The following is a 22,731-nucleotide window of genomic DNA, read 5'->3' as shown; positions in this document are numbered from 1 at the left end:
AGATTCCACTCTTAGTTATTTCAGTTGTGATATATTGTCCTTTTAAATATTTCTGCACTTTCTCCAGTGCCTTTCTGAAGGCAGAGACCAGAATTGTACATCATATCCAAAATATGGTCCATACAGTATTTCTATCACAATATATAACTTCAATATGCTGAAACACACTTGTTTAATCAAATGATTCTGTGGGGTATCAAATGACTCAAAATGAGGTAGTAACTCCTGCAGATTTTTATACCAATGTCAGCTCAAGTATTGCATAAAAACTCCAAAGGCAGTGAAAATTATGCTTTGGCAAAATATGGCTCCCTGAATAAACGTGTGACCATAATGAATCATGGGTTCTACTTCTGTACACTACTGTACATTGGTCCTTATAGAGAAATACAACTCTACAAGCTGTAGTTATTGGCATGGATTGACAGATTCCTCCCACCTGAGGCCACCCATGCAATCAGTATTACTCCCTTGGCCAAACTGCCCTCAAGATCTGACTAGAATGAACATTATTGCTATGTTACATACCATGCACGAATCATACTTATCACAATAACACCAATATGCTCCAGGAAGCAGCACAAATGGCTAATGCAGATACAACCCACTGGTGCCACACTCATAATTTAATATCTCAAATTTAGCATAACCAAGATAGATCTGCAGCCAACTGCACTTCAACCTGGATGACGTAACTCAAGATGGTCTCTCCAGATAAGTTTCACATTTAGAGAGACAAATTCTAAATTGTGCTGAATGCTTTTCAACAATTCAAAACAAGAAAAATTTCACAAACCAACATTGTGTGCCAGTGAAAGCTTAGCAACCACAAGTCCCATATGCTGCTTATTACATACCTTGACTCTCCTTCATCCTCAACATGTTCACAGTGCACCGAGTTCAGTGCGCTGACCTTCTTATAGTCCTGAGGTGTAAGGTACAGGTACTTGTAACCCTGTAAAAGTACAGGATAATGAGTGCATCTAAACATACCAATAGTGTTTTAACCCAGCCTAAACTCTTACAGCCCATATTCATGACAGGGTAGCCTTGAGATGCAAAGTTGCCCCTTTAGGAAAAAAGCGGATCTACAGACCATCTCTTTTTTCCATTTTAATGTTGAACATGTATTGATGTGACTATTGAGCTTCTGAAGTATTTGATTGCAGGATTTACTGTAAGAACTCAATGGCATGTCTCTGGAGTTAATATTTACTCAAATGGGCTTGGGGGCTGGTGGGGAAGGCAGGGATGTATCTAGCAATCTTCATCAAAATATCCAGTCAGATTATCACAGGAAAGTAAGACAATTAAATAACAGGAGTAGCAGTGATTCACAAAGACTATTGAAATAAACCATAGCTGTTTAGAAATACAAAAGGTAACCAGTGATAATGTGGGAGACAGAATCAACATTGACTTATATTCAGAAGGGTTAAAAATGGAGAAAGGAGACATCTTAAAACATATCGACCTAGTAGCATTCCAATCAACTGCTGCTCCTCTCTGTTCTTTCTTGCAGCAAAGTGATATATTCAAATGGCAACTTTCCCTCTGGAGTCCAGTCTGAGCTCCCACTTCTGATTTACAATTGGAGACAGCTCAGCAGGATAGATTTAGGAAGCAGAGATTTAAAGTCAACAGTGTGCATCAGCACTGAAGTCAGGAGGGGGAGCTTTCTTTTAAATATCACAGTGGATAGGAATGTGTTGAGTGAAAAAAAACAGGGAAAATGTATTGTGGCACCAGATGATGTAAAGGTAAAAATTTTGATGGATGAAAACCTTCTACAATTAATTGTACAATGGCTACTGATCATTATGGGGGTAAGTGTAAGGGGAGGGTGTAGTTTGGATTAACTTTGGTGTTGGCATACACGCAAGCATACAGGATATACTTACTCAGATGCATTAACTTTAACAAGCTTTTATGTTCAAAGGATCAAAACATGCATTGGAGTGTTGGAATTCTCTTTTTTTTAATTAATTCGTGGGACATGTGTGTCATTGACTGAGCATTTATTGCCCATCCCAGTTGCCCTTGAAGGGCAGCTAAAAAGTCAATCACATTGCTGTGGCTCTGGAGTCACATGTAGACCACACCAGTTAAGGACAGCAGATTTCCTTCCCAAATGACATTAGTGAACCAGACGGGTTTTTCCAACAATCAACAGGAGTTTCATGGTCATCGGTAGATTCTTAATTCCAGATTTTTTAAAATTGAATTCAAATTCCACCACCTGCCGTGGTGGGATTCGAACCCGGATTCCCACAACATTAAGCTGAATTTCTGGATTAATAGTGTAGTGATAGTACCACTAAGCTATCACCTCCCCTATCATGTTTTGTGTCTTACTAATCACTCCTAGCTCTGTTACAGTAAGGTCCTATACAGCACCAAATGCCAGTGTTTAATCCCTATTACAATCTTTGTCAGATACATCAGGTATATTTCTGATTCTCATATCAGCAATGCTTCTGGCCTTAGTGCTACATTCCTACTTATGTCATATTATGTAAAATTTTCTGACATACACCTTGGATATCCAAAGACGTGTGGGTTAGGTTGATTGGCCATGCTAAATTGCCCCTTAGTGTCAGGAAGACTAGCAGGGTAAATATACGGGGTTACAGGATAGGACCTAGGTGGGATCGTGGTTGTTGCGTTTTCAATAGCTCAATGGCCTTCTCCTGCACTGCAGGGGTTCTATGATTCTGTTCAATAGGCTCTAGGTTGAGACTATTTCAAGCTATTTCCACACTCAAACTTTAAAATTAGCAGAAGGGAGACTTTCAACCCATCAGTCCAGGCCATATCCAAACCCAGGTACCATGTGTACAAGAACTGGGACCAAAATTAATATTGCATGAAATGCAACAGCCACTCAGCCATCACCATATGAAGATTTTCAAACCCATCAATCGATAATCACAAAAAGTCACTCACTATTGCTCAGGTGTTAGTTTTTTTTAGGATTTAGTCATGTGGCATTTAGGTTTTAAGAAAGATAGAAATATTTGGCCAATTCCACAGGTTCTGTTTCAGCAGCCACTTGGATTGAAGGCCTGTATTAACGCAAAGGCGAGGCAAACAGCTCAACATAGCCGATGGTGAACAGTTTTGGCTTTCATTCTTGTGGAAGCTTTAATATAGCCCTCCCTAATTTTGCTGGATCCTGACAGGACCTTTTGAAAAGAGTCTAATCAGATATTCAGAGATTTTCTTTGAAGACAACAGCAATAAACACAAAGCATGCAATGCATTGCACTGCAAGGAAAGCACTGTCTGCTTACTTTAGTGAGGATTTAATTTAGTGAAGCTGCTGGCTTATAGGAAATTCACTCATTTGGACACTGTGATTAAAGTGAGCAAAATGAAAACAGTAATTATCAGAAGTACCCATAAACATCCAATGTTTACCTTATACGGATCAGTAGGGTCTTCCCAGGCCACATGGAACATATGTCGGATTTCTTCTGCCAATCCAATCCTTGCTCCACTGTTTGCTGCTATGTAAATACGTGGGATGCCTTTGGTTCTGGCAAGTTCTGAGGCCCTCAGGAACAAGAGATCCTCTTGGGGCCCAAAAGACCCAATCTTGTGGGTGATGTCGTTGCTTATGACAACGATGTCCCGGCCATCTGGACATTCTGGTGATTTTAGGTGCATTTTCCAAGCCACCATGCCGATCTAGGACATAAATTTCAAGCAAACCAATTAGCAAGAGCAAATATTGCACTTCCTGAACAGAATGAAAACAGATATTAGAATGTGCTTCAAGAACAAATTGGTTTTCATTTAACGCCTCATCAATTTTTCAGAATGACTTGCTTTGCGTAGTTTGCCAAGCAAATCATGAATGAAAGATCCCATAAACGTCAAGTTGTAGAAACTCTACAATGCAGAGAGGCGGCCATTTGGCCCATCAGGTCTGCATCAACTCTGACAGAGTACCTTGCTCAGGCCCTTTCCCCCACCCTATCCCCACAAATTTAGAATGACAAATCCATCTAACCTACACCTCTTGGGACACTAAGGGGCAACTTTAGCATGGCCAATTCACCTAACCTGCATATTTTTGGAGTGTGGAGGAAACCAAAGCACCTGGAGGAACCCCATGCAGACACAGGGAGAATATACAAACTGCAACAAAGCTTTAATTGAACCTGGGGGTACCTGGCATTGTGAGACATCAGTGCTGACCACTGTGCCACCATGCTGTCGATAAGATAAATGACAAGTAATAACCTTTTGGTGGAGGTGGCTTCTGACATTAAGGGAGGATCTTTAACCAATATTAAAAGAGAATTCTCTGATATTCAAGAAGTCATGTGATCTTGCGCCACCATCTTATTACTCAGATAGGATGTTAATTCTGTACTTCATCCAATAATTGGCGATGTTCCATCACTACTGCACTGAAGTGTCCGTGTCCTGCTGGTTTGCGTGTTCAAACAGTAAAAAGAGTGTCTGAAACTACAATCTTCTGACTCATAGACATAACAGCAACCAAAGGAACAAAGCTGCCATTTGGGTTTTAGATGGAAGTCTCCAAAATTAAAGCTATGAATGCCCACCACACTTAATCTTAAATCTAAAATGTGACACTCAAAGATATAGTATTACGAAGCATTGCATCAAAAGTTTTTTTTTTAAAAAATGCCTGTAAATGGACATATATAAGCCAAATGTTCCCAAGGGAAGGAAGTCAGCAAGAATAAGAGGAAAGATAAAAAGCAAGAATTTGAAGGGGGGGGGGGGGGGGGGGGGGGGTAAGAGGGAAAAAGAACAAGACTGCATTTTGCATTTACAAGTGACACTGACCTTCACATTCCAATCAGATTATCACCCAGTGAATAGCAGTGCAAATTGGACAACTGTTATCAGTGTTAATCTTTAAAATGTCCCAACTCCTGGGACTGATCTGCTAAGTCATACAGATCAAGAAGAAACAGGTTTGATCGTCTTCTTGTGCTGAATAAGCTGACGTTGACTGATGGCAATGATACAACAACTAACCTCCAACACCTCTGAATTGAGGGAATCACTACTGACTAATCACTGCTGGATAGGTGTGTGCAGAAATAGGCCAGGGATGGTTCTCGATTCTCCCTTCTGCAGCCTTCAACACAGTTCACCACACCATTGGCCTCCAAATACCACCTAGCTGGGTGGATTGGTCCTTGCCTGGTTCCATTCTCAACGATCAAACCCTAGCCAGAGAATCACCTGCAACAACTCCTCTTCCCACTCTTGCTCTTTGTGAAGTCCCCAATGATCATATTTTCCTTTTATTTCTCACCTCAAATGAAATCAGGAAATCTTACACATGCAAAATGTGGCAGAAGTTTGGAACTCTCTTTCACAATTGACAATTGATGCGAGATTAATTATCAAATTTAAAATTGAGGTTGATATTGTTCACTAAAAATACTTTGGCATACAGGGCAAAGGAATTAGTTTGCAGATTTGCCACAATCTCATTGAATGGTGCAATAGGCTCAAGGGACAAAACGGCTTACTCCTGTTCCCAGGTGCTCAAGTCTCGTTCACTCATCTGTGCATGCTACATTACACTGGCCCCCAGAACAATAACTCAATTTTAAAATCATCATTCTCATTTTGAAATCCCTCCAAATGTCTTGCCCCTTCTTAGTTCTGTGAACTCCTTCAGCTGTAGAAATCTTTAAAATCTCTGCACTCCTTCAATTCTGACATCCTGTACATTTTAATCATTCCACTATTTTTTAAATTCGTTTTTAAGATTGGAGAGCTGCTGGCAAAGCCAGCATTTATTGTCCACTCCTAACAGCCCTTGGGAAAGTGATGGTTAGCTACTTTCTTGAACCGCTGCAGTTCTCTTGGAATAGGTACACAAAGCGCTGTCAGATACAGTGTTCAGGGATTTTGACCCAGCAACTTGGAGGTGATGGTGTTCCTATGCATCTGCTGCCTTGTTTTTCTGGCCGACATGGGTTATGGGTTCAGAACGTGCTGTCAAAGGAGCCAAAGCAAGTTGTTGCAGTGCATCTTATGAAGTTTATTTATTAGCATCACAGGTAAGCTTACATTAACACTGCAGTGAAGTTACTGGTACACACTGCAGTGACTGTACATTAGTGGTGAAGGACATGAATGTTTAGGATGGTGTATGGGGTGCTTTCATCTGCCTTGGCTGCTGGCTGTGGAATTACCTTCCTAAACCTCTCCACCTCACTACCTTCCCTTTTCCTTCAAGACGCTTCTCAAAACCTACCTCTTTGACCACACTGTTCTGGAGACATGCAATTGTTGGAGCAGCCACTTCAGATCAAAGCATTTCAGCACAATTAAAAATTGTTATTAAATCTGTAAATAAACTTTGTTCATCACTGAAAAGCTCCTACCGAGACTCATTGTCAATATTTTTATTGATACTGCTCCTGTTCCATGCTCTCGGACATTTTGCCCCATTAAAGGCACTGTTGTTATATCCTGCACTGTTGGATTGTCTGTTGACAGATCCCATTTACAATCACACGAGAAGGATAGCTACTTGAGTGAGGTACTGGTGAGTGACCTCAGCAAGCAGTTAGGATCATCAGGAGGAGGAGGAGGAAGAAAGGGGCATTAACTAAAGAAATAGAAAATGTTGCAGCAGGACTGCAATAAAAACAGGATAATCAGAAGGTAGAAGATTTTTCATTAAAATTTTGAAATCGGAATATTTTTGGGGAACACAGCAACTCGAGCACTTATCATTTGTAAATTCCCTGACCCCAGGTTTTAACTAGAGTTCTTCTTCAGTAATTTTTGCAGCAAATTCTGAAAGAAATTTAATAATCAAGTTAAAAAAGAGATTTTAAATTTGCAATCTGCCTGTAGTTTGTTTTTACTAATTTTAAATTTGTTTATGCATTTAAGAACACCATTTTTAATTGTGACCAAAATATTTTGATCCAAAGTAGCAAGTTATCAGAAAATAACAAGGAAAAATGCATCTGGTCAAACCAGGAAGCAGAGAGGACATGTGGAAATGTGGGCATCGTTTCCATTTTCAATATGGTTGAAGTGACTACTTTGCAGTTAAAGATCCCCCAACAACTCTGCTTAAAAAACAGCAATGAAACTACAGGTAAATTCAACCTTAAGCGGTATGAAGTGACACCTAGAGGAAATAATAAGGAACAGCATTTGGAAAATGTATGGTCGGATATCAAAATATTTAACTATCTCCTACCCATTCAAAAGATTCTCCCATTGCAAGCAGGCAGATTTCCAGCAATAATCATCCTCTGTCAAATCACACAAAAATTTTAAGGCGCAGATTTAATACAGCAATGTTTAAATCTGGAGCCATGTTTGTCTTGTGAAAGTCCTGTGCAAAGGTTTGAAGCCGCTACATTTTAGTAGATGATAGAAACCGCTGCCTGGTTGATCTGGTGTCAAACCCACAAATGCGATCTTGTAAAGACATTTTTATCCGTAATATAAGACTAGATGACAAAATGGTCAGTGATCGGCTATCACTACTGCATAGGTTCCCACACTGGGATTCCCAACAGATTTGGGGCCAGTGCCAATATCACTCATCCCCATCTCCATAAACATTCACCACTTGGGTGCATCAACCTTTCTCTTGACCCCAGAACTGGCAATTACGCCTTCAGTCACACAAGTCTGAATTCTGAAATTCCAATCCTTTGATCTGCCTCATATTATTCAATTTATGGGGAAAAACATATCACTTTGAAAAAAATCTGGATGTCAATTCGGAACCAACTGATGCTATTGCATAAGTAGGTCCAGATTTCTCCCAGCCTCACCTTGTCGAGTTAGGAACTGGTTTAAATAATCACTGCTCCTCCTGCTAACAAGATTCAAGATGGTGCCAGAGTGTGTCAATTTCTTGCAAGCTATCCCCAGCATACCCTCTAATTCTATCTTTTACTCTCATTTTAAAACTGTAATGACAGTAATACTACAATCTGCACCCTCCCTCGGGGTCCTTGTGCATGAGTCGCAAAAACCCAGCTTGCAGGTACAGCAGGTGGTCAGGAAGACAAATGGAATGCTGGCCTTCATAGCGAGGGGGATTGAATATAAAAGTAGGGAGGTCTTGCTGCAGCTGTATAGAACAAAGAACAAAGAACAAAGAACAACCCAGCACGGGAAACAGGCCCTTCGGCCCAACGAGCCCGCGCCGCCGCATCGCCCTACACCTATCCTACCCTGCATGTCTACGAATGGGACCCTACTCAGTCAGATTCAGGGAAGAAATAGTGTCAATTTGGTGGAAACCAATTAGCCTAAGAGCACATCTTTGGGGTGTGGGAGGAAACCGGAGCGCCCGGAGGAAACCCACGCAACCACAGGGAGAATGCGCAAACTCCCACAGACACAGGCCCAAATCCATGTATCTGCACAGCTAGCAGTGCTAGTCACTGAGCTGTTGTGGAGCCCGTCTATCGGTCCAGGATCAAGCACACACACCGACATGAAGTACTAGGCCACTCCTGGACTTCCAAGAGCAGCCCACGCACAACCCGCCGTGTGCATGCCCCTCGCTTGACACGAGGTGGACCTCCACCTGTGGAATAAAGACAAAACATATTAGTTATACAGCCTGCCCTTCCGGTGTCTCCCGAGGTTTACCCTATTTAATAGCCCCATAGGGCATTGGTGAGGCCGCAGCTGGAGTACTGTGTGCAGTTTTGGGCGCCGTACTTACGCAAGGATATTTTGGCCTCGGAGGGAGTGCAGAGGAGGTTTACTAGGCTGATGCCAGAGTTGAGGGGGTTGAGCTATGAGGAGAGGCTGAATAAACTAGGCTTGTACTCGTTAGAGTTTAGAAGAATGAGGGGAGATCTCATTGAGACGTATAAGATGATGAATGGGATGGATAGGATAGAGGTGGAGAGACTCTTCCCGCTCAGAAAGGACAGTAGGACTAGGGGGCACAGCCTCAAGATAAAGGGGGGGCGGTTTAGAACGGAGTTGAGGAAGAACTTCTTTACTCAAAGGGTGGTGAATCTCTGGAATTCTCTGCCCGTTGAAGTGGTGGAGGCTACCTCACTAAATATTTTTAAGACACGGGTTGATGGGTTTTTGATAAGAGAGGGGATTAAGGATTATGGGGAGAGGGCGAGAATGTGGAACTGAGCCACGACAGATCAGCCATGATCTTATTGAATGGCAGGGCAGGCTCGAAGGGCTAAATGGCCTACTCCTGCTCCTATTTCTTATGTTCTTATGCTCTTCTCCCCTATGTACTCTATGAACAAAATTCTTCGTGTGTATAGAGTGCAAGAAACAATACTTTGCACTGTATATTAATACATGTGACAACAATAAATCGAATAACGCAAGATGGCAGCCAATACCCGACTGCACATTCGCACTGGTCTTTTGTGTGCACAGAACTCAAATCACGTTGTGTCTGTTAGTTTGGCGGGACAATATAACAGGGATCCAGGGTCAGAGAAATAATGGTTTGGCATTGCTAGTGGAGTCATGATCTAGAAGGAAATGGCATCAGTTAGCAATTGTCCTCAGGCAGTAATGCCTCAGTGATAGCCTTCTTAGCAGAATTAGAACAGAGTTAGGAATGGAGAGGTACAAACACAAGAAAAGCAGTGCAATAATATAGAGGCAAAATACTGCAGGGATGCTGGAATCTGAAACAAAAACAGAAAATGCTGGAGAAACTCAGCAGATCTGACAATATCTGTGGAGAGAGAATAAAGCCAACTTTGAGCCTGGATGACCCTTCATCAGAGCAGAAATAATAGAAATAGTACAGCTGGTAAAGGGATTGGGGAAGTCAGATGGAATCCCCGCACTAACAAAAACCATTCAGTCCCTCAAGCCTGCTGTAGCACTCAACTAGATCGTGACTGATCTTCTACCTTAATGGGTGGCATGGTGGCATAGTTAGCACTGCTGCCCCATAGCACCAGGGACCCGGGTTCAATTCCCGGCTTGGGTCACAGTCTGTGTGGAGTTTGCACGTTCTCCCCATGCCTGCGTGGGTTTCGCCCAGGTGCTCTGGTTTCCTCCCACATTCTGAAAGACGCGCTTGTTAGGTGCATTGACCCGAACAGGTGCGGGAATGTGGCGACTACATGAATTTCACAGCAACTTCATTGCAGTGTTAGCGTACGCCTTACTTGTGACTAATACATAAACTTTAATGCCATTTTCCTGCACTATGCTCATACCCGTTGACACCTTTAATATCTGTCTTGAATATATTCAATGACTGTACTTCCATAGTGTGTAAAGAATTCCAAAAGATTAACCACTCCCTGAGCGAAGAAATTTCTCCTCAACTCTGCCCTAAATACCCTACCTTGTATTCTGAGACTGTGTCGCCATGACAATCCCTGGAGAGAGAAACAAAGTTAACGTGCAAGGTTAATGGCCTATACACTTTCTGACAAGAGGCCATTGCCTTGAAACATGAACTTTGTTTCCCTCTGTTGAGATGTTACCATTTTATGTTTCTGACCATTGTACCTCTGACACAGTCATTTACTAAACTGTGGTTTGGACAATTTTCCCAGTCATACAAGTTTGTTTCGGTGCAAAACTGAAAACTATTTCACACCAAAATATAATTCTGAACCTTATTTTACTAAGTGAGGAAATGATGAGATCGGATCACCCACGATTTTGCACTCCATTTGATTTTGCTGTCCATCGCCTTCAACTCTTTATCAATTTCCATCAAAGGGCGGGGTTAGATTAAAATCGACCTCAGAAGTTTTGGTAGTCATGAAGGTACATGGAATGCAGCTTAGAAATCCCAACCCAGTTCATCTAATGAAATTACACAGAAATTATAGAGGCTGCTTTGCGCAACCAATCTGCATTAGGGTTTATCCTCTATGTAAGTCATTCTAATTCTACATGCCTGCTATGTGCCTATTATGCACCTTTCCATCAAACGTCTATTTACCCTATTCACGAATGTTGGCATGGGCCCAGAGTTTCTTCAATGTCAGTTATGTCATAAATCAGGAGTAACGCACTAGCTTCCTGGGATAGATTAATTTGAATATTCTTGGCGCAGCTCCGACATAACTTAAAATGTAGGACTTGCTTAAGCTGTTGACACCTCCATTCCCTGGAAGCGTGCATATAACAGCATAAGCCTTCAAAAGCACTCTGCATACTTTCAACAGCAGCAGCAGCAAACCACTGTCCGACAACGCAGCCTACAAGTGGTTGCACTAGAAACGTCCACAACAATCACTTGATGCCACTGTAACAGTCCAGAAAGGCACCTTCAGGGCCACTTTCAGGCCAGCTGTGTCCACTGTGTACCACACCAGGACAGCAGAGAGAACCAGCACTACCAGTTTCTCTGGTGAGGCCCTCTAAGCCCTTTTTCAATAGAAACAAGACAGGTAGCTGGCAGTTGTAAGTCTTTCCTTCAATAAGCCAGACACATCAGTTGTGTCACCTGCAGGGAGCTGGCAGAGGCTCCTGGTTCCCTCAAAATCCAGCACTAATCAACACTGCAGCTAGAAGTAAAGATGCTTCACAAGGGCAAGCAAGGGGAAGATGATATATTTTTCTACTACTGTCCAGCCACTTGCACACACTTCTTCTTAAAACAGCACTCACAAAGCACCTTCCTTCACTTACAACATCTTATGACACACATGCAACTCTCACTTCACCTCACTCTTTACAATGGCTGTCATCCTTAATACTCCTACACACAAACTTCCACCTCTTGAGTTTGCAATAATGGAAACAAAATACACTTGTCTCATGATTCTTTTTTTAATGAACATTACGATAAGCCAGGGAATGGACCACTCAGGAGGTTCAGACTTCCAGCAAAGTCCTGCTTGTACCCAAATAGGCTGACGTGCTGCCACAGCAGTGGATGTCAATGAGGATATTCTATAGAATCTTCCCTCTGGTGCCCTTTGCAGCAACAAACATACACATGACAGAGAAGGTAACTCCTTCCTTTTCACAAATGTCAGTGGCTCCCTGATTGTCACGTGTGCACCACCAGAGCAGGCTATATACCCTGGGAAACCACCAATCTCAGAAGTCCTTGGCTCTGCTGCCTGGGGCTGACATCGAAGTGAATTAATTCGGCTGCTCTAGGAAATAAGAGTGTCAGTTGACTGCCATATGCACATTCTAACAGTTAATACAGATTCCAGTGGCAGCCTGGAAGGATACAGAACCAAGAAAATAGTGAGGGCCACTTACAGTTTAACTGCCCCATAGGAGTTGTAGCAGTGAAGCCAATCTGAGCCTTTATGATGAAGTAGGCAGAAATATGCAAAAGAGCATCCTTGGAAAACTCCAACTGTAAGATGTGTAGGTCTTGGACGGCTCTTTCTAGCTTGCCGACAAGGTCCCAGCTGCAACATGGACATCGCTGTGCCGTTATCAGATTTACTTACCAGGTGATTTTCAGCACCAGTAGAATGCAATATCAAAGATGAGCATAAAAGTCCAATTACCATCAGATTCTGACTTCCACCATTACTCCAATTTCCATCTCTACATTTTAGTCAACACACCCTACCCCTCCTTTACTAAATTTGAATTACAACTTACAAGTTACAGCTTCCTTTGGTTATCTGGATTGTTTTACTATCCCTTCAACTTTCTATTATCTACATATTTGGATACATCTCCAACATCATATGCAAATCATTGATGTACACAGTGAATAGACAGGGTCATAGCATAGATTATTATGGGGCACAGCTACTGTTTTCAACCTCCTGGCGAACTGCTCTCAATTTTGCTTTGTTTCCATTACAGAATCACTACAGTGCAGAAGAAAGACACTCCGCCCATCGAGCCTGCACCGACAACAATCCCACCAGCCCCCATCCCTGTAACCCCATGTATTTACCCTGCTAATCCCCCTGACATTAACAGGCAATTTAGCATGGCCAATTCAACTAACCCGCACATCTTTGGTCAGTGGGAGGAAGCTGGGGGAGCCAGAAGAAACCCATGCAGATACGGGGAGGACATGCAAACTCCACACAGGCAGACAATCACCCAAGACCAGAATTGAACCCAAGTCCATCGCACAGTGCTAACCACTGTGTCGCCCCATCCTTCAAACAAATTTTGAATCCAATTAATTACCGCTCTTTTTCTGTCTAACCTTCTCCAGCAGTTTTAATGTGAGGTGTCTTGTCATGGCTTTTTGAAAGTCCATATAAACCATTTCCATTGCTTTTGCCTGCTCCGCCATATCTGTCACCTCCTCAAAAGAGCATGATTAAGTTTATCAAGCACCATTTCTCTTTCTGAAATCTGTGTTGGTTGTTTTTATTATTTTCATTGCATTTAAATATTTAACAACTTTATCTTTAATTAAAACATTTCAAACTGCTTCCCTAACACAAATGTTAAACTGGACAGAAATCACCCAGGTTAGCTCAATCTGCCTTTTGGAAAACAAATATAAACTACTTCTATTCTCCTGCACACATCAACTCCCATACAATTTCTGGAGTCTCTGCAATTTCTTCCCTCATTTCCTTCAGGATCCGTCGATATGTCTCATCAAGTCTTGGCACGTTGTTCTCATTTAGTTTAAATAACTTCTTTAATATTTTCCTTTTATTTACATCACACACTCCACTTAACCATTTCAGGATTTAACTCCTCTCCAACATCCCTTTGTGATCACCAACGCAAAGCATTTGCCAAGTATTCCAGCTTATTTGTACTTATCCTCAACTCTCCCACTACCCCAGTGTTCAATACATCCCATCTCATATCAATAATTTTTCTTTTATATATTCAGCCATTTATTTATATAAAGATTGTCTCGATGGACCAAATGGCCTCCTTCTACACTGTAGGATTCTATGACTCTTATAACATGGTTTCCTCAAGCCTTTCTGAACTAGTTTGCTTTAATATCTCAATCACTCTTACTTTTATCGTATCTACAATCTTCAATTTCAATTTGTTTATAACCTCTTCATTCTCCATGGCACTCTGAAACCAGAAGACTCTTTTTTTTGAATAGCGTATGTTTATTACGCAACTTTGCAATCTCAGTTTCAGCAATGTCTGATTGCTGATCTCATGCCCTGCTCACCAATTTCTCTTCTACTTCACCTCAGCGAGCTCATTCCCCATTTTTCATATTTTGTCTGTCCGATTCCAAATTGGAATCTTTTTCTTTGGTACTAACTGTCTCCATGTCCATTTTGACCTTAATTCATATATTATTAGCACCATTCCTGAGGTGCTCATCCACTATTGATTGTTCCATCAATCTGGTCCAAGGAACTCAATCTGGCCCAAGGAACTTCTTCACTACATCCAGTCATTGCTGGGTGTGATTCATAGAGAGAAAAAAAATGTACAGGTTGATACACAGGTAGTTGAGAGGCCTTGGTCTGCAAAAACATGGGCAGATGATATTCCGGTGCAAATCATGTTACAGTCAGAGAAAAAAAACGAGAGGGACCAAACACTATTTGCACAGGCGAGTATCCTATTAGCACATATAAATCAAGATTTAAATATGTAGGGTCGGTTAAAGCCAGGTTCACCTAGCTCCCAGGATTCAGGAGTCCTCTGGTGCAAATGGGAACTTGGCAAATTGCCACAGGTCTTCTCAAACAGAGGCCTGGTGTGATAACCACGTTGATGAAACTTGGAGTATTTACAGTGAAACAGTGTATTTACAGTGACTACACAATTTAAAAAAAAGTAATTTATTCGGTGCTTTGGCACATCTGCTGTATGGAAATCAAAGTGCTTTTTATGAGTGGATAGTAAATCAGACAGTGACAAATTATCAGCATCATTATCAATGCACCTAACTTGCAGATATTGGAGCAAACGTTAGAATGCAGCCAGGGGCGGAATTACAATGAATCACACCATCCCTGACCTTTGAGGGCCCTCAAAATGCAGGCTCTTGAATTGGTGTCTCTCACCGTCAATCAGGTACAATCAATACATTGCAAGCCCATCCACCATTGAAAACTCAATCATGATTCTCAGCCAAGGACAAATGAAGGAGGGGGGTGGGGGGTAACCCATCTCATCACCTGCAGCTCTCGGTTCTGCACAGGTTCTATGAAGACATTCACCCATTCAGAACTATTTTGCCCATGCTGCATGTGGCCGGGCACGTGTGCAGTGAAGAGAGGCAGTAAGGTACCGGGGGAAACCCAGCCTGCGGTGCTCACTAGGAGCTGTAATCCACAGAATCATAGAGACCCTACAGTACAGAAAGAGGCCATCTGGCCCATTGAGTCTGCACCGACCACAATCCCACCCAGGCCCTACCCCCATATCCACTAATCCCTCTAATCTACACATCTCAGGACACTAAGGGGCAATTTTAGCATGACCAATCAACCTAACCTGCACATCTTTGGACTGTGGGAGGAGATCGGAACACCTGGAGGAAACCCACACAGACAGAAACTCCATACAGACAGTGACCCAAGCCAGGAATCAAACCCAGGTCCCTGGAGCCATGAAGCAGCAATGCTAACCACTGTGTTACCGTGCCGCCCACAAGGTCCAACAGGTATAGTGGCAGTTGGTGCACCAGACACTGTGACAATTGTGCCTTGATATCCACAATTCGAGTGAATACTGAGTTACCTAATGCTTCCAAAGGCAAGAGAGGGGAGGAAAATGACGGCAGGAAATGAAACTTGCTGGCGTGCTGCATTTTATGATGTCCAGCTTTGATTTGCTTTCATCTGCAGCCAATCAGAATACTTGGCAATCCGCATCTGAAGCGCAAATAATTCTGTTCTATTTGCACTTTTATTTCTTACTCATTGGTTTGTCCTGTTTGAATTTTGTGGGACTAGTGAATTCAACAGTTTTATTTGCAATTTACAATGGACCGTCAAAAGCTACTGCAGTAGTCCCACCCTTTCAGCTGTTTGCACTCCGTTTGGAAGAGAGCTTCGTGAAGTACAACATAATGGTGGAGTAGTGAAGTGCGCCAAACTTTGCACTGCCAGGTATTTGTTGCAGTGTGGCCATGCCTGCGTGCAGTAGTTCATGTCTGCACGCAGAAAGTCCTCCTTGTGACACGGTATTTAAAAATAACCTGGAAAGCTTTGACATGGTGAGGGAACAGAAGAGAATAAGCCTATGTAACCAGTGAAAATGAGTAAGAATGAACATTCTACCTACACGTGCACTGGTTTATCAAATCGGAGAATGCTGGAATTACTCAGGTCAGGCAACATGGTGAGAGAAACAAAGAAGAGGCCGCATGTTTTGGAGGTACGAGGGGTCTTGCCTGCTGGCTGGAGATCCAACAGAAGCCCCATATTGCATCTCAGGAGGCCCAAGTTCCATATCTGCTCTTCTCGCTATGCAGCATTTACAATCTTGCATTCAAGCAAGAGACAAGATTTCAACAAGACAATTATTCAAACAGGCAGTGAAGCAGCACTGAGCAATGTGTGTATTTTCTTGGCTTTGGCCTTTGGTCCCAGTTGGGAGGTGTGAGCATGGTGACAATGCTGCCACCAAGTCCAGCAAGATAACTTCAAAATCCTCCAAACTACGTCTCAAGTGTATGTAGGTATTTACAAGGATACTTTGAAGCAGTGCAATTAAATAATCAATCTCCCTTCTGACTAACTGCTTCAGTACCATGGCTATAAAATAAGGCAGGAAAGTTAATTGAGATGAGGATGCAACAAGGCTGCAAAGGAATACAGCAATTTGGTAAGAAGGTGGCAGATGGTGTATAAACTGGCAAATGTAAAATTATGTAACAAAAATGGAAATGCAGAATTTATAAAAAGAGACTAAGTTAGCATTCAGAGCAATTTGAGGTCTTTGTACACAAATCAAATCAAAATTCAAGCAAATATGAATGCAATGAGTTGGGCTATAAGTCTAAGAAAGCCATGCTGCAATTGATGAGGTCAGATCTTATACGAGGAAACATAATACTTACCTTACAAAGATTCGGTAGATTGATTTCTGGGATGAGCTAGTTCTGCAAGGACAATAGATTTGAACAAAATGGCTCTATATTCTCTGGCATTAAGAATAAGGTAATTTCATTGAAACATCTAAAAAGCTTGGCCAGTTAGATGCTGAAAGGACATTTCTTCTGTTTGGAGAGTCTAGAACTAAACGTCATATTCTCAGGATGTGGGGTTGGCCATTTAGGACTGAGAGAAGGAGAAACGTCATCACCCAAAGGGCTGTGAATCCACTAAATTCTCTACCCCTGTGGATGTTCAATTTTTGCATATTCTCAAGATTGAACTGTTAGACTATGAACACAAGGGAATCAAGAAATATAGGATTCAGGTGGGAAAGTGTAGTTGATTTAAAAGTTCAGCCATGATCTAACTGAATGGCAGAGCAGGCTCAATGAGCCATATGGCCTATTAAGGGATACGGGAATAGCATGGGAAAATGGCATGGAGGTAGAAGTTCAACCAAAATTTAGGTGAATGCCACAGTAGGCACAAGGGGCTGAATGCTCCTACTCCTATTAGTAGGAAGTTTATTTATTTGTATCACAAGTAGGCTTACATTAACACTGCAATGAAGTTACTGTGAAAATCCCCTAGTCACCTCATTCTGACACCTGTTTGGGTACACTGAGGGAGAATTTAGCACTCGGAGGAAACCCATGCAGGTATGGGGAGAACGTGCAGATTCGGCAAGCCAGGAATTGAACCCAGGTCCGTGGCGTGGTGAGGCAGCAGTGCTGACCGCTATACCACCAAATATTATGGAGAGTCTGGTAGACAGCAGCACAAGTGAAATGAGCATCTTTTTTGGCAACTAACATACAAATTGGGTGTTGGCCATTCAGGCACCCACGTTCTTATGTTCAGCATATTTCACTTTCTGGTTTGTAGGCTGAGAGAATACCTGGATGCGACTGGTTATTTACTGTGGTTGACTATTTCACCTTTGCTGGACATCAGGAGATCCCCTTGACATGAGATTCAAACAGAGTTGGAAAAAGAGAAATTCATGTCATAGAGATTGCTAGATCAGTGTGGGCAACTTTCAGAGATCGATTGTAAGCGCATGGCTTCAACGCTGACTGTGAAATCCAGGCCAACATTTTCAGGAGGTTGCAGGAAAGTGGTGTTCAATGGTCACCTTCTAACAAAATACAAAATTTCTCCAATAAAGCCTTTTTCATTGCACTACATGTTTCTGCAGAAATCTTACTTCAGTTGGCAATCTTGTGTCTAAATAAGGTTGGAAAAATCAAGAGTATAGAAATCCTACTATATCCCCAAGGTGTAAATCATAAAGGATTAAAGACTCTATAGGATAGCAAGTAGAGGTTTAACAGTTACAATGGGATCTTTTCAAGTCCTGCAGGATTTAGTTTGTTTTGTATCATACAATAGGATTTCAGCAGAAGTACATAAAGGAGCACATATCTTCTTAGCCTCTGTCAGTGTGGCAAAATGATTGAAGTTCAACCATTAAAAAAAAATGTTTTAGTCACATAAATGAACTCTGCACTCTTTTGACCCAAAATAAAAATGGCAATAATTATTTTATATTATTAAGTGACAAGTTTGCTTCATCTGTTGCCAGCACAAAGAAACTACAATCACCTGATTCATCCTGACAAAATAAAATCTGATCAAATATAACTTTGTGTCAACAGCTTCACGAACCATGATCTGTCCAAAAGATAAAAATAAATGCCATCACGCTACTAAATGTCTGATGCAATGGGGAAGCGGATTTCAAAACACGGAACAGTAAAGCAGACAAAATGAGTTGTTTTTCCCCTTTTTCCTAGAGAGGTTGACTTGTGTAAGATGTAGTTCTCTGGGCACCCCCTGTCCTTCAGAACCTCACTTAAGTGGCTGCTCTTTAGATGAGTATTCACTTCATAATTCATAACCAAGTCTAATTGTATAATCTCACCAATCATATTTTAAGCAGAATTCCCCACCTGACAACAGCTCCAATTGAGATCAGAGTCCCTACATTGCAGAAGGAGGCCATCCAACCCATCGAGTCCACACTAACGCTCCAGCGGAACATCTTACCCAGCCCCTATCCCCATAACCCCACATATTTATTCGGATAATGCCCCTAACCTGCACACCTTGGGATACTAAGGGGCAACTTAGCATGACCCATCCATCTAATCTGCACATCTTTGGATTGTGGGAGGAAACCAGAGCACCCAGAGGAAATCCATGTAGACGTGGTGAGAACATGCAAACTCCACATAATTGGTTACCCAAAGCTGGAATTGAACCCAGGAGGGACCTTGGCACTTTAAGACACCGGTGTTAACCACTGTGCCATCGTGCTGCTTAGTGCCAGGGAACTATGTTGGCCGGTCACGTTCAGTTTCACCCTCAGCAGTGTGCTAACCAACTGATCAAGAGGCTTAAGTAACTTCTACAATAAAGAATTTCATTAATGTTTAGTAATTGATACTTAAAGCCCCCCCCCCCACCCCCAAGTTTCAGCTCTTCCCATGATTTTGGTGCAGGGGGAGGTGGGGTTCTTCTCGTCCTGTGAATGTTGACCACAGCCTAGGTTGCCTGGTGAAACTGGAAAATTCTCGCCTTTAAGTATCATTGATTCTAGAAACCATTTCAATACTTGTAATAAAATACATATAAACAGTCTTGCTCCAAGTTCCAACGTAGCAAATCATTTCCCAGCTCCCTGGTCCAAACATGACAGCACTTTCTACACAGCCCTGATCCAGCAGAAAAGGTCCCAGATTATTTCATTGCTCAGCAGACTCAGAGTACGGAGGGTCTAGCATATGTCAATCATCTTTTAAACATTATTAACCTCTTGTAAAAGATCAGATTTTCTCTTAGTACATTCAATTTCAGTATGAATGATTCAGTGAACTAAAGAGAGACTAAAATTTTCAGCTTTCTCCCCCGCCCCCTAGTAAGCATAATTCTCATCTACTGTATGTACTTATTGGTGAAATATGCTATGTTTTCAAACTGGGCCTGACTTTACATAAAGATCTTGTTGGTTCGCACGTATTGCTCGTTCAACGTATAAACACAAAGTGCAAGAGCTTATTTTACCCAGGTGGTCGAGTGCTGCAACATTTTATGGCTTGAATTTGCTGTGGAAATAATAACGAGGCTTATCAGCGTCCACCGTTATTGAACAGTAGGTCAGACAGAAACTTGTGGCAACTGGACATGCGCAGCCAAATGCAGAAATCAATGATCAGCCCACTATAGTCACCCTGTTCCTCAAGAAACTGCATCTCGGCAAGAAATTCGGTATTGACACAAATGAAGGGTGTGAAGTCACTTTACTTATGTGATAGATGTCCACAAAACATTCCAGCAAAAGACTGGGGCTTGTCCATTTCACTGCAAGTAAAGTTTAATGGCACATTAAGTTTTAATTACTGATAAATAACTCTCTGCCACAGATGTGAAGCCTCACCTTCAGTTTTAAATAGAGATTTTAAAAATATTTTAAACTCTTTTATCTCTATCGTATGTTTCTTTCCGTCCCTTCTCACTATGTACCCAATTTGATAACGAATTGAGTATTCTAACTAAATTCCTAGCTCAGCTCATTAATAGTTCTCCAACCTGATTAGATAAGGAGATGCACAGTTGTTTGCCTCGTTTGAATGAATCCCAAATCCCTTGCTGTGGGTGTTGTGATATTTTGGATTTATAACTCAGTGGGTTTTGGCGCAAAATCTCATTGTAAATTTGTGGGCAATTGCAGGAGTAAGTGCAATAAACGACTGGCCACTGAGCACAATTCAGTCAATTGTTACTTTCAAAGCACAATGCCACAGGAACTGGAAAAATGATGCCTATGATTCTCAAAGGATGAAAGTTCTGATTTCACCAGGGTCATCATGAAAGGGAGGAATCAATTAAATATGAATCCAAACAACAGTTCCCTTCAACCAGCCATTCAGAAGCTGAGGGAGCAGCACAATGGCACAGTGGTTAGAACTGCTGCCTCACAGCGTCAGGGACCTGGTCTCAACTTCGGCTCGGGTCACTGTTTGCACTTGGAGTTTGCACATTCTCCCCGTGTCTGCATTGGTTTCCTCTGGGTGCTCTGGTTTCCTCCCACAGTCCAAAGATGTGCAGATTAGGTTGACTGGCCATTCTAAATCGCCTTTTAATGTCGGGGGACTATACGTGGGGTTATGGGGATAGACCATGGGAGGGATAGTTATCGGTGCACTTTCAATAGGCTGAATGGCCTCCTTCTGCACTGCAAGAATTCTGAGAAAAGCTAAGCAGGTTACTTGTGGCAGGCTTTGCACACAAAGACAAACATGCAATCTATGCAGACTGAGAAATACCAAATCAAGCAGTCTTTGTTTTTCATTCATTCAAGGGATGCGGGCTATTCCAGCATTTAGTGCCCCTCCAATTGCCATCAAGGAAGTAGTGATGAGCTGCCTGAACCGCTGCAGTCCATGTGGTGCAGATACACCCAGAGTGCTGTCAGGGGTGGGAGTTGCAGGACTCTGACCCAGCAATAGTGAAAGAACGGCAGTATATTTTCAATCCGGATGGTGAATGCCTTGGAGCGGAACTTCCAAGTGGTGGTGTTCCCATGCATCTCCTGCTCTTGTCCTTCTAGATGACAATGGTCATGAGTTTGGAATGTGCTGCCTAAGGAGCTTTGGTGAGTTCCTAATTTTTAGCCTTCATCCAAACATACAAACTTTCTAGAAGGCTGAAGTGGAAACCTGGCCAATTTTCCTTCCCTGCCCTGGGGGCACTGAAGCTAATTACAGAACTTTTACTTCTACTTCTGCTTCAGATCAGTTAACTCAACATTCTTACTTCAATCCTGGAACCTTTCTCATCTGGATGGCTTAATTCCATGCCCGCCAACTAAACAATGTATTCAATAACTGAGATACCAGAGGTCAGCTTGGCTAGTATTCTGGGAGATCACAGATCACAGTCCCACTTTAGGATTCAGGCCTATAACCTAGGCTGACACTTTAGTATCAGTCGAGCAACTGCTGCATTGTCAGAGATGTGGTCTTTCAAATAAAATCAGCGTACCTGTTCAGGTAAATGCAAAAGATCTCACGACACTATTTGAAGGAGAATGGGGAGCTCATCTGGCGTCATGGTCAACATTTCTCTCTTAAAAATACCATCAAAAATAGATAATCTAGTTATTTAGCTTATTGATATTACGTGGGCAGCCATGGGTAACAAATATTTAATTGAATTTGAAGCCCTTTGGGGTGTCCAAAGAACAGTAAATGTATGGTATATTCTTTGATGTTTATTACTGAAGAAATAAAGGCTTGTCAAAAATAATGAAAGCGAAAGATGCATGTTGAGCATAACATTAAGAAAACTTGCTCACTTGAGTTGCTGGCAAAGGGGACTCTTCATTCTACTTGCACGAACCTGTAAGCATGAATTGTCCAACAGAGGTACAATTCTCAAATAGGTTGAAATTACCTTGCGCACATCAATAGTGGATGTATTTGTACAACGTATCTCCATCCATTATTTTAAATGTGAAATCCATTTGAAATAAAATCATTTAAAATAAAACGCATTAAGAACATATCATAAGGACGCATATCAAATGCAAGTTCAATCCAACTGTGTTTGCAATGTTTTGTACTGCAGCTGATCAGGAGGAGACAAAAGTCAGACGGGACGAAGTCCTGCAGCCTTTAAAGGGTTAAACTTACTTTTTATTTCCTTCTGATTTTTCTCTCAAAAAATTCTGCCATGCTCATTAATTACTTCACTG

The 22,731-nt window shown here is 41.9% G+C and overlaps 1 protein-coding gene across 1 annotated transcript in view; it reads right to left on the bottom strand.

The window, feature by feature from the left end:
* Positions 1–22,731, bottom strand: part of acaca (acetyl-CoA carboxylase alpha) — a 274,803-nt gene that overhangs the window by 112,007 nt on the left and 140,065 nt on the right. The window contains exons 41-42 of the mRNA XM_080210370.1: positions 3,421–3,690; positions 858–955 (exon numbers count right to left, since the gene is read on the bottom strand). Of these exons, the coding sequence (XP_080066496.1) occupies positions 858–955; positions 3,421–3,690 (368 nt within the window). The remainder of the gene's footprint in view (positions 1–857; positions 956–3,420; positions 3,691–22,731) is intronic.

This window comes from Carcharhinus amblyrhynchos, chromosome 23 (genome assembly GCF_965287045.1).
Source record: "Carcharhinus amblyrhynchos chromosome 23, sCarAmb.v2.hapA, whole genome shotgun sequence".
Classification (NCBI taxonomy): Eukaryota; Metazoa; Chordata; class Chondrichthyes; order Carcharhiniformes; family Carcharhinidae; genus Carcharhinus; species Carcharhinus amblyrhynchos.
Note: the sequence above shows the minus strand (reverse complement) of the source record. Positions and strands in the feature narration are given on the sequence as shown.